Source organism: Aquila chrysaetos, chromosome 15, assembly GCF_900496995.4.
Source record: "Aquila chrysaetos chrysaetos chromosome 15, bAquChr1.4, whole genome shotgun sequence".
NCBI lineage: Eukaryota > Metazoa > Chordata > Aves > Accipitriformes > Accipitridae > Aquila > Aquila chrysaetos.
In genome coordinates this window covers 15,742,904-15,755,818 of record NC_044018.1, presented here as the reverse complement: position 1 = coordinate 15,755,818, position 12,915 = coordinate 15,742,904, and the positions used below count along the sequence as shown (strand labels likewise).

The 12,915-nt window shown below is 34.8% G+C and overlaps 1 protein-coding gene across 4 annotated transcripts in view; it reads right to left on the bottom strand.

Moving 5' to 3' along the window:
- Positions 1-12,915, bottom strand: part of ROCK2 (Rho associated coiled-coil containing protein kinase 2) — a 110,726-nt gene that overhangs the window by 29,205 nt on the left and 68,606 nt on the right. For 3 of the 4 annotated variants that reach the window (XM_030037574.2, XM_030037576.2, XM_030037578.2), the window contains exons 6-18: positions 11,704-11,848; positions 9,040-9,178; positions 7,250-7,341; positions 6,308-6,467; positions 5,631-5,694; positions 5,465-5,476; positions 3,766-3,845; positions 3,346-3,394; positions 2,464-2,599; positions 2,243-2,334; positions 1,743-1,989; positions 1,308-1,414; positions 474-633 (exon numbers count right to left, since the gene is read on the bottom strand). In XM_030037574.2, coding sequence (XP_029893434.1) covers positions 474-633; positions 1,308-1,414; positions 1,743-1,989; positions 2,243-2,334; positions 2,464-2,599; positions 3,346-3,394; positions 3,766-3,845; positions 5,465-5,476; positions 5,631-5,694; positions 6,308-6,467; positions 7,250-7,341; positions 9,040-9,178; positions 11,704-11,848 — 1,483 coding nt within the window. The remainder of the gene's footprint in view (positions 1-473; positions 634-1,307; positions 1,415-1,742; positions 1,990-2,242; positions 2,335-2,463; positions 2,600-3,345; positions 3,395-3,765; positions 3,846-5,464; positions 5,477-5,630; positions 5,695-6,307; positions 6,468-7,249; positions 7,342-9,039; positions 9,179-11,703; positions 11,849-12,915) is intronic. The other variant, XM_030037575.2, reaches the window with a different exon arrangement.

Below are 12,915 nucleotides of genomic sequence, written 5' to 3'. Positions count from 1 at the left end.
GCACCAGAATATGCATTGCGACTATGGAAGTGCAGCAAAGGCTTTGCCATTTCTAACTCTATCTGGTCTACATATTTAAATTGTGAAGTTGCTGGCATATTTTATTTAGGAAGACACAACAAGGTATGATTACACTGAATAAGAACACAGATAAGCTCTAACAAAAATGTTTAAAGCAGTTTTAGTAATATAAATTTAAGAAAAATTAATTCAGAATACACTAACACAGCAAATGAGTTAGTAGTGTGTGCAATGGAGAACCTGTTTACTCTGAGACTACACCAGTGTGTCTTTAACCTAGAAAAGCACGGACAAAGGGACTACAACTGATTTTACAACACTAATTATCTTTAAAAAGAACAGGGGAATCAAGGAAAAAAAGCCTACACTTAGGCTTCCACTAGCATCGAAAGATTATATTACCTACTTTGTATAATTTACACCTAAGTCCAACTGTGATGTCAAATACATACCTTTCATGGCTTCAGATTTTGCTTCCTCTATAGATTCATAGATCTTATTTTTGTCTGCTAATCGTGCTTTTGTGGCTTTATGTTCAGCTTCTTCTTGTTCAAGGTTCTGCTGCATAACTTTGAATTTATATGTCATATCTATTTCCATGTTGCTCTTTTCCTGTTAAAGAAAAAATTACATTGGAATAAAACATTAAATGCATCAGGTTAAAGACAAAATTTCAAACAGTAACATGCTGCTTGTAAGTATGCTAATGGTAGAAGAGAGAGCTCAGACTCTACGGAGCTAACCGAGAACTCATTTCTACAAATGTTTTTCTATGGATGGCAAAATGCTCCAAAAATGCACGATGACATCCCCAGTTGCAAACTATTATAGAATTACTGCCTTAACAACCAACATTCTGTAATAAAAGCGGCTCAAAGATTAAGTTTATTGAAGAATTTTTTCAATACTTTTGTTTCAATGACAAATTTGTCAAAAAAATGTTAACAGAAGCTTTTTTATTTTTGGCAATATTGAGAGTTTAAAAAAAAAACACAACAGATGAAATGAAATGTTACTACTGCATTGTTAAGCTATACACTGGAGTACATTATTATGTACTTTAGAAGTATAATGTATTATACGATCATAAGGGAAATGATGTCTTTTTTTTTTCCCCCACTTCTCAAATTGCAAAATAACCAAAAAAATTCAAAGAAAAAGAATAAACACTGAAAACAAGGCTTATTTTTTGCACAGATTTTGCCTCCGTGTCTCAAGTAATAAAAGCTTAAATTTAGAAATTCCCTAAGAACGTAACACCAATGTTCACTTAGAAGTACTGTTACCTTTTCTAAATCTGTAAGTTTTTCCTGCAATTGTCTCTTCTCCAATTCCAGTTTGGCTAATGCACTCTTTCCATTTTTTACTTCTTCTTCGAGGCTAGATATTCGACCTAAAAATGACCAAAACATCAATAAGGCTGGGCAGTGTGTGAAAAAAGAATGTACTTTATCTACTTAGAAATAAAGTTTTTCAAATGTAACAGCTCCTAATTCTGACTATTAAGAACACCTCCCTTTGGAGTGATTTTAAAAGTTATCAATAATATTTTCTAAATGTTATCACACATTTTCTCTTAAATGTGTGTCCATGCTTACATAACATTGTATAGAAAAGCACACTAATCTAGTCACAATCTGAAGCTCAAATAACATCACCAAAACCTGTCTTTATTTCTGAAACGAGAAGCAAGCTTCACTTCAGAAGACTTTCAGGAATACCTTGTAAATCACTGATAATCTCTGATCCATGACTTCGATCTCTCCTTTCTGATTCTAGAGCAGACTGAAGATTGAGAAAGTCCTTCTCCAGTTTGAGTTTTGCATTCTCTAGCAGGCAGTTCTTATCTTGTAGTTCTCTATTATTAGCTTCCAGCTGCTGGATTTGCTTTGTGCTTTCTGTCTGGTTCTTCCTTAACCTGGCTGCAGTATCAGACTCTGACCGCAGCAAAGAATTGGCTTCATCCAACTAAAGATTGACAAAAACATACTTCAGAAACATTTAAAATATAACAACTACCATTTCTACTACAAAATATTACATTTTACAAATTAAAGAAATAAAAAGGAGTGTATTTTAAGATTACTTTTGAACACCAAAACATGACAAGAAAGAACAGCTTTTAAAACTCCATTACACGTTTCAATTCCGTCCACTACTAACAAAACCCGTACTTTAAATGGATATTAATTTAAAATATACATAGATAAAGTTGGCATGCCTGTCTTTGTAGTTGATTGATTTTCTCATTGGATATTTGAGAGTTCTGATTCCTCTTTTTTAAATCTTCGAGCTGGTCTTTCAAACTGTTAACTACAACAAAAACATTACAACATTGTTAATCACTGTCATAAAAAAGCTTCAATTTGAACTATAATTCATTTATTTTATCTTTTAAAAACCCACATCAAAACAGAACCCTTCAAGGATGGTTTAACATACCCTCATTTTCCAAATTGCGTTTCTTATCTGCTTCATGTTCTGCTTTTCTCTGGTATTCTGTATTCTTATGCTGAAGAAGAGCCTTCTCTCTTTCTAACTGTCTGACTGCAGACTCTACATTCTTCCTTAAAGTTATCTGGATATATTTAAAAAAATACACCACTAATTACATACAGAAGAGTGGTATTCTTTAAATGATAAAAGGACAGCTCATGCACTCAGTTTCGTTTGTAATGGAGAAAGACACAGTCTATTTGACTGCTGCAAACACGGCGTATCAGAACACATGGTCAAATCCAGCCCAGGACGACTGTGGCCCAGAGGTTTTACAATTTAAAGACTGTTTGATTGTTTGGATTTGATTAATCTGGTAAACCTGCCTAGCAGCCACTCCAGAAGCACAAAACCATACATGTAATGCAAGGTCTTGACACGCACCTGGATAAGCAATACATTAAGTTGTACACATATCCTAAAGAATGGCAAATTTGTAGTAAGCACTAAGGTGCAAAGCTGGGCAAGAAATAGGGTCCTTTTACTGATACTGAACAATGCAAAGAATGGCCTTCCTCTTCTAGCAACATTACTCTCACATTCTTCAATTTTTAGAATCATATATGGGATATTTGTATCACACTGTTCTCCAAATTAAAAACACAGTAAAAAACAAATTCTGGAAACAAATGTGTAGTTGTAGGACAGAAATCATAATGAAAATATTTCAGCGGTGACAACAATTTCATGCTTGTGAATATCAATAAATGAACTGGTATTACTCACTATAAACACAGCTACTCAAAAGTAATTTACTGTTTCCTAAGGAAAAAAGCCACACACAAATGTTAAAGTTCTAATTCCAATAAGAAATAACCATGGACTTACCTCTTCATCTAGCTCTTTCACTGTCTTCTCTAAACGAGTATTAGTAGACCTGAAGAAATTTGAAAAATATTTTTAAACCCTGCTAATTCTATACAAATTAGAATATTTGGATGTGTCTCATTAATTTTAGATAAGATACTCTATTTTCAGCAATCACATGAAACTTCAAGGACTGGAGAAATCACTCAAACAATAGAAAGATACTTACGGAGAGTTAAGGAAAAAAAAAAAAAAAGAAGAAGAAGAAAGAAATAAAACAGCAGTCACAGGAATAGCAAGAATTAAGCCAGCAATTTACAGTGAGGTCTGCTTGCAGGGTCAGGAATCGCCAAAGTGGATTAAAATGCTTTTAAGCATTCAAAACAAAAGGTGCAATAAAACTTCTTTATAAACATAACAAACACATCAAAAAAGTCTCACCTGTACTTCTGTTCTAGTTCATCTTTGGCTTGTAATTCGTTACTGAGCTGTTCTTCTAGCTTGCTTAGTTTTTTCTGAAACTGTGTAAAATGTCAAAAAAGTACGGCCCACATATAAAAAGCTATCACGTAAAACAACTGTAATTCAATTAAGTAACAAAAAAAGGGAAAGCGAGGAAAATTAATTCCATCATCTTACACTATATTATTTTAAAACCATCACTAGAAGGTTACATCTTTACAAGATATTAGTCTTGATGATTTTAAAGATACAGATCCATAGCAATGAAATTTGCTGCGTGCTACGTTAAATCTAACCATCACAGAATTATGTGCCACAGATTGTGAGTCATAAAATTTCTATGGCCAAAGAGTACTGTTACTGGCTCTTTGCTGTACTCCTTCTCTGTAGACAGAGACTTTCCACTGCGGCAGAATTGTTGGGATAGTCTTTTCTAAATAGAATTTAAAAATAAAAAGGGGGGCACGTGACCAAATTGGACAATATTCAGAGCATATTATTACTAAGCATGCTCAATGACCTCACATAAAGAAGAATTTCTTAGTCTAACACATACAGAAGCTAACAAACACTCTCCAGGTTTGGGAATGCTTTGTTTGGCTTACTAAAATATAAAAATGAAATCGTGAGTCAAGTACCCAAATATTCATGAAATAAATTAAAATAATAAATTCTGGATTCATCTCATGTCTTCAGGCTTTCAAATGCATCTATTTTCCTCCCTTCCCCTTCCTCTACCCCCCCCAAGCATGAAATGTTAAAATGTGGTTTTCTAAAACACTTTGTAATTGTTACAATTAGAAGATTCCCAGAACAGGGACACTGAAAAGGCCATCAAAACCTGAGAATCATTGCTTGAGAAAATATAAATAAAAAAAGTTGTCAGAAGTGAAATGCAAAATTTTACCAAACATGTTTACTATCACAACATAAAGCAATATCACAAATTTGACAGTATGTATTTTAAACAGCAGTAGCATTTCTTTTTAAAAGGGAAACTCTAAAACTACTAATCTATTCATCAATGACAGGAAGGAATGAAGTGGAACCTAATAAACATTTGCATTTAAATTTATGCTGGTCAATACATAATGCACTTCATTTACTTATTTTTTAAACTTTGAAAAGGAGTTGTAAGTTTTAAGAAACGTTAACAACGTACTACCTACACTTGAACAAGACAAATGTTTAAGCACCATAATGAGGTACATGAAAATTCCACAGCATTCTCCTGTCATCTGCCAATTTAAGTTCAATTGTCAATCTTCAAAAGCTGGATAAACATGCTCCATACACTCACTTCAACTGACAGCACAATTTAAACATTCCTTTACCACTGCAGCTCACAATTTACTTTTCCAAACTCTGAATAAATCAGTCATGAATCACTCAGGCAAGCGTGGAGCCAAAACTCACAACCTTCCCAAGAGTGATGCTGTCTGTGGCAAACAGAGCCTTACGCATTTGTTTTCCAAACAAATTCTAAATGCCACAAGAATTCGAGAAAAATTTGTATTCATTCATCTTTATATTATAGTACATCAATGCTTGAGTACAACTGTTTCAAAATAAAACTGGTTTACTATTAACAATTTGGTGAATATTTAAGGTATTTCAAATTCACATAAATTATGTAGGAATCTTTTGATTCCTTTCATAATTCAAATAATATACTTACCTCCTTGCTGTCCTGTAAATAGAAAATATCATTTTTATTGAGGATCATTAAAAGACAAAAAGCCCCCCCCGCATTTTCTCGAAAACTTATTTTAGACTTTGTCTTCTCTTAACAGACTTAAAATTAGTTAATCATACCATTAATACTTATGAAAAAAGGCACTAACCTCATTTTTACTAGATTGCACAGATTCATTTTCTCTGCAAGACTGAGAGGAGTCACTTAGCAACCTGTCAAAACCAAAAACAAATCCCTCCAGCTCTTATTCAAGTTTTCAACAACTCTGGCAACCTTGCCTATCAACTAATTTTAATCAATTCTCTCAAGTCTTAATTTGTCCTATGCTATTCTCAGAATGAAGATTGTTTTATTTCCATGTCAGTGCATCTTTCTGGTTTGTATCTTTTCTTAAGTGAAATATAACATATGTTTTCAAACCCAGAGCAGCTTATAATTTTTTAATTTATACAATTATTTCTTAACTATTCAAGTTGAGTCTTAGCAAGCTATTATTTTGTGTAAACTTCTTTCTAAAGCTACTAATAAAAAGCCATTTTAGAAGTATAATTACAAATCTATCAGTATTTTAACTCTAAAAGTTTTTCTTCAGAGACTACATAATTTTGTGCATATAAAAATACTGTATTTAATCAGTTACCAGAATAACCAAAATAGTAGCAAATGATATATTCTACTTAAACTCTGCATTTTGTATCTTCACAATTGGACATAAATGAATATAATGCAATGAATAAATTCTCTGTCTAGAGTGAAAAAAGGGATAGGATATGAGAAAAATCTGCAGGTATATTTCTAAAAATGCATATTAGAAGTATCACATACAAATTGTCTCTATAGTAGGTAAATCCTATAAAAGGCAGCTGGTTTCCCACGAAGGCTTTGGGGATTGGAAAGGTTTCCACGTCTCCCTTGTCGTCCTCAATGTCATCAAAATTACTGCTATCTATATCACTGCTAAGCTCAGGAACAACAGGAGCAGCAGCTATAAAAAGGGGAGAAAAGATGAACTTCACTCCAAGATTCAGCCACTTACTATATACTGGTATCTCTGTAACATTAAAAAGACTATAATATAAGTTGTCTTCTAGTTAAATATGTATTAACCATGCAGCAGATCTGTGAACATTACTGTGAACATTTTTTTCTAGAGAAATCTATTTTTACATTAGTTGCCTAATATATAGAATATCTTAAAGTGCAAAATGTATTTGCTAAGGTAATCACATTTGAGAATAGAACTCTAAATACAACCATCATTTTAAGAAACTCTAGTAAATACATGACTTTAGAAGTTACGATCAAGCTCATGATCTGAACTGACATACTTCGTTTTTTTGCCTAAAGCTATCAAGTTCACAATGTCTTAAATGAAAAGCAGTAAAACTGACAAGACTGCTGCCAAACTACTGTCTTAACTACAGGTTAAAAAACCAAAAAACACAAACCCCCCCAAACAACCACACCAAAACAAAACAAAAGCCACAAAGAAACAGAACCTAACATTCATTCTCTTTAGTTAGAACTCCAGTTCTGTTGTTCAAAACTGAAATTATACATTAAAAGCATGATAAAGATGAGGATAATTCCAGTAGGAAAAATGTGTATTTACTAACCCCCACTGATAGAGTTTTATAATACAAATGATAAATATGGAAGTTTGAGCAAGATTCTTGGTAGACAGAAAATTAGACATCCTAAAGTTTTTTTCATTTCTACTATTGCAAATAATGAATAAAAATAGAACTTTTAAGCTAATTTACTTACTCTCTCGAATGTTGTCCCAGTTCCACTGATCACTCTTGAAGAAAGGGTGATGCTTTATTTCTTCTACCCCATTTCTCCCAAGTCGCACATCCCTAAACATAGCAATTAAGCCAGATTCACATTAGGAAAAAATAGCACTTGTTTTTTGTTATTTAAATTCTGACTTGCCCATAAGCAGCAAAGAAACTTTCAGTAAAGATTGTCCGAGTTAACCACATTAATGTTCAGTTAAAAAAACAAAATTAAAAACCACCAACCACTGATCTGTAGTTTCTTATATAAAATACACTCTGTTTCTTAGCAGGCACTCTCCCTGTGACTGCTAAAATGTCCAGATTTTGGAGTCTGCCACGTGGGGAGTAAAGCAAGAAAGAGAGCACTGAGGCAAAAACTAAGAAAAAAATAAAAACACAAACAAAAACCCAACAGCCTCAGGGGAAAAAAAAACTGCAGAAGTTCCATGTCTGCCAAGCCACATGACAAACCTTAACATACAAGTGAAGGAAGGTCTAACTTACTGCACAGAACAGTTATTCAAAGCTGGACTGAAATAAGTATTTTAAGAATTGCAGCCTCTGCCCCATAACTAACCCTGACACATCTCTTGATGATATTCACAGTGAAGTAAATCTTGAGTGCAACAAGAAACTTTTAGTTTGACCAGAAGAGTCTCTCTTAAAACAATCTACAGGAACAGGACATAAACACAATGCGCATAAAAACTAATAAATCATAGGGTTGATGCTCATTCCTTCTTTAAGTGCTCCAGCAGTGATCACACATACAGAAAGAAGGCATCTGTTTTAAATAAATCACTCAAGCACTGTATTAAATATAAACAGGAAGACGGACACACGTAGTGGAAGTACACCTCGCTGCATTTACATTATTAAATTCTACTCATTTTCTCTCTACGCTTCAGCTACGAAGGGTGAAAAACACTGTTAAAGCACATCCTTCCTGAGTAACCACGATCTTGCTCAACAGAGCAAACAATCTCTCTTCAAATGCAAAAACCATTATAAGGCAATTTTCTTCCTAATCCCTCATTTTATAAAGGCTAGATGCTCTGCTGTAGCCAAGTTCAGGTGACCACAGGAAAGTGTTAAGAAGGCATCATCGACCAGAGTTAACTATGGACCTACAGCGCTCTTCTTTTGCATCAGAGAAATTGAAGATAATCTCTGCTTTCTGGAACTAAAGAAAATGTAAGTGTCCAGGTCAAGAACAGTCTTACACAGCTTAATATCAATAAACGGCTCAGTTCCACAAAGGGAGACCTCTAGGTTCTATTTATAGCCAAAACAATATCCTTGCTAGGTTGTTAGCTATGCTTGTCAATTAATACAATAAAGCAAATGAAAAAAAGTTCAAACATTCCAAGAAAACTTAAAGAAACTCAGGAAATACATGCTTATTTTCATAAAAGTATTTGCTTTCATTTTTTTAAATAACACTCGCTTAGACACTAAGCACAATAATTTGGTCCCTGCCTTGGAGCTTACAAATTACTTTCAACCTTACAGGTTTGTTACTGTATTATACACCGCAATTGGAAGGATTTCTCTGGCACAAATTGTGTTGTTAACAAGAGCTGTCAGAACTGCTCATAGAAATAAAATACAATACCTGGAAAAAACACCCCAAAAGAAAAATGAGAGAGCAGGAGATTTTGCAGAAGAGATTTGAACAGAGATTAGGAGAAGTAATGGAAGGAATTAATTTTTACAATGTACATGTGCTAATACCATCCAAAATAAAAACAGTACCAGAATAATATGTGCACTTACCTATCAGTTAAAAAGGCACAGATAAGGTTCTTTGCATGCTTAGAGATTTCCACATCATCCGGGAAATGTAATGAGTTCTTATGATCCATAATTTTACTGTACGTTCCTACTAGTGAGTCTGCATAAAAAGGAGTATCGCCTGAAAATAAAATAGTAAACTGACTGTGATTTTGAGTCATGTTCAAGTCATGTAAGTTGAAAAAGACAAAAAATATAAAGAAAAGTCTACAAGCAGTTTTAGCTAAAATAGTCTTTCACTTTAAAAAAAAAAAAAAGTAAAATTGGAATGCAGGTTATAAAATAATGTACGGTACTAAAAATATTCCTTCCCTAAAATGCCTGTGTTACAAACAAAACCATTTTTCATCCTGCATGTCACTACCAAAATTTTGCCCAATGAAATACAACTTTTGTTCTACCTGAAGACTATCACTGTGTTTTCTAATTTACATGATGGCTGACACCCACATAAAATCCCATCTTTAAGCGCTTCCATGGGCCTAAAGGACCAAAACTTATTAAAGATTTACTAATGCACATTTGTTGGAAAGAATCCACCAAAGTTCTCCAAAGACCACTTCAGAAGCATGTAGGTCTACCCTGCCTACCCCCGGAGCTGCCTAAGGCAAGTCAGCTCTGAGCAGAAACCTTCACTGTGTTACTGCACTGTTAAACTCATATTAATAAATCTCATTGACTGATAAATTATATTAGCTTGGATGCCTATATTAACATGGGCAAGCGGCTTTTAAAATCATAGACCTTTCTCACCGAAAGGTTTGCAGCATAGGCTTTAGTTAAGCCTAGTTTCTTTGCAAATATCCTTAAGAAAGGTAAAACTGGGACAACTGAAAAGAAACAGTATCGATAAAGGCAACTGACGGTCAAGTTAGCTGACAACATTCTGAATATACAAATGGTTTGGGTCAGTAATCAAGAGGCTGCAACTTTTACATAAATCCTTTCTCAAAACTAATCCATAGGTTTAATAGAGAGGGTGAACAATCAATCACGTGAGCTAAGCTTCTTGCTCCGTCCTGGTGTGCTGCGCGCAGGCGGGGATCACCTGGCAGAGCAGTCAGCATCCTGACTGCATGCTTCCAACAAGGTACTGAGAATTTCAAAAGCTAGGTACATAAAAAAAATGTATGAACAGACCAACGGACAAAAACCATTCGGCTTTCAAAAAGAATATAAATGCAACAATCCTGCCTTTAGCCTCTTTCTGTCATTTTATGGCAAAATAAGAAATTAGTACACACCAGCTTGAATTAAACATCTAGACTTCCAGTAAATTCATTAGGTTGCCATACGAGTACATTGGAGGGAGGATCACTGATACTTGCTGCTGCCTCCCTCTTTCCAAACCTTCCCCTTCTCAATTGTCTTCAGTCTCAGAAACAGCTTTGATTTAGGCCACACCTCAAAACTATCCTAAGTCACTGAACTAATGTTAGGATTCAATCCCACGATCAACATTTTAGCTTCTAGTTGAGCGCACAGTAAAAAGCAGTACGGTTTTCGTTAGTACTGTGTCTTTACTAAAATCAGAACAACAGAATGTTTTCTGTGCCTTCTTTAAAGCATAAAGTTTTAGAAGACCATAAGCAGAATCTGATACGTAAACACGCAAGAAGAGATACTTTCTACCAATGTGTGGGACATGGAGAAACTAAGTAAGATTTCACTTTAAAAAAATGTTTTCATAAGAAGGATAAAAAGGGGAGAATCCTCCCTCTCAGATACAAAAAGGGGGGGGGGGGGGGCGCTCTGAGAAGACATTCTAGACAACTATGTCCAATATTTTAGTAACTGAAGAATTTTATTTATTGCTAAAATAAATATGAGAGACTATTAACTATAAACCACACTTTTTGTAAGTCAAAATGCCTTAATCCTGAAAGACACAGAGATTGTAATAGCATCATATATCCAAATGCCTTTCCTGGCTCAACATGCCAGAAACATCAAATCTGCAATATTCCCAGAACATGCTGATTTGGATTTTTAATAATTATATGCTCAATTCCACCCTTCTATCATCAGTATTTTGCTACCAGACTCTAATACTGATCCTCACTGTATTTTAAGATGCAGATGACTCATCTCCTTAACAGATTATATTCTATGTTCGTTGCCATAGCAGTCCAGTATATTTTACTGGAAAATCCTGACTCAAGCATAAAAGAAATAATCAAACCATACTTCCACAGTCATTTTGACCTAACAGAAGCCACTGTTGGGGGGGGGGGGGGGGGGGGGGGGGGGGGACCAAAGGAAAAAAAAGGGAGAAAGAAGGGGGGGGCCGGAGAAGAAGAAAAGAAAAGGGCAGTCCTGCCCTTCCCACCTCTGCATCCCTGAAAACTCAGTACTGCCCCTGAGGTGGCACAAACGTTCGTGAGATGGTGAGGTAGCTGACCCCAGTTAAAACTGTTCTAAGAATTAGTTTTAAGCTGAACCGAGTCAGGGAACTAATCACTGAGCAAGCACGCAAACAGCTGTCACAGCATAAGAGTGACAGAGAGCAAAGAAAACAGGAATGAAGCAACAGCATCAGCCAAAAGTCAGAAGCTGCTAGACAGTGAGGTACAACCAGCCACCTTGCAGCAAAGCACAGCTAAAGACTCAACGATAATCTCATCAGCAGAAGAAACCACTACTTACCAACTAGCATCTCAAAAAGGAAAACTCCTACAGACCACCAGTCACATTCCCGTCCATAATAACCATCACCCCCTTGCGATTTCAAAACTTCAGGCGATATGTAGTCGGGGGTTCCCACAGCTGTATCGCAGCGCACCATACCTGTCTGTGCAACAGTAAGAATTCAAACACCTCAATTAAAAATACTGCTGAGTCTTTAAACAATTCGCCTATTAGTAGACCAGAAAAACATAAAAAATACAGCCCAAAGTATTTGGTTCAAGGAATGTGTTTGAAAGACTCTCTTTTTTACTCCAGAAGCAATATGGACTGAAATGACAAGTCCTGGTAATGTGCGCTCCCCTGCCTACTCCATAGAGTTTTTTCTTGGTTACATCTTTCAAAAATGGACTAATTTTATTATTTTTACCATTGGTTTCAATATGAAGCTACAGACCATATCAGACTGCTCCTTACCTCACTGAATTCAGGGACAAACTTCAGAATAATTTTGACAAGCTGTGAGTTCTGGGCCCTGCATAGCAGATACATAACAGTTTTGTCTAATTCAGACAATAAATCAAGTTACAGATAAATTTTTATAGTCTCACCTTGGTTTTTATTTAAAGATAGGAAAAAATAAAAGGAAAAGCTATTTTTAAAGAATAGCAAAGCTTTTTTCTTTTAAAGATTATTTTTATTAACATATTAACATAGCTGTATTAATGGAATGATTCTTCATCCTCTTTGCTTCACACTGAGAGACTAAAAATGCAGGGGCTAAATGACGCAGAAGCATCGTCAGATCTGCCAGCATGCTGGTTCAAACTTGTAAGCCTTGTTTCATTTAATCAAATTCACTGCATTCATTCCAGAGAGACCAGATGGATGAATGAAATGAAATACTGGATGAAGTTAAAGAAGTACCAAAAATATAATCAACTTTTATTCTGTCTCTCAACCTGAAATCTTTTCTAAGTCATCTTATGAAGTTCTTCGTGCATTTTGCCATCAGCATGAATGGCAATACATACTAATTCTGAACATTAATACGGAATACTAGTAGCAACAACTAAAGGCAAAATACATATTTAAAGAAAGGAAGAGAAACATTTTGCTTTGGGAATTGTATCGACATGTAAAAAATTAGACACCAAATTACAGTATTTCTTTTCACATACAATATGAACTGCCAAAAGCTTTTATTTATGTACTAAACCAGAATCCCAGACA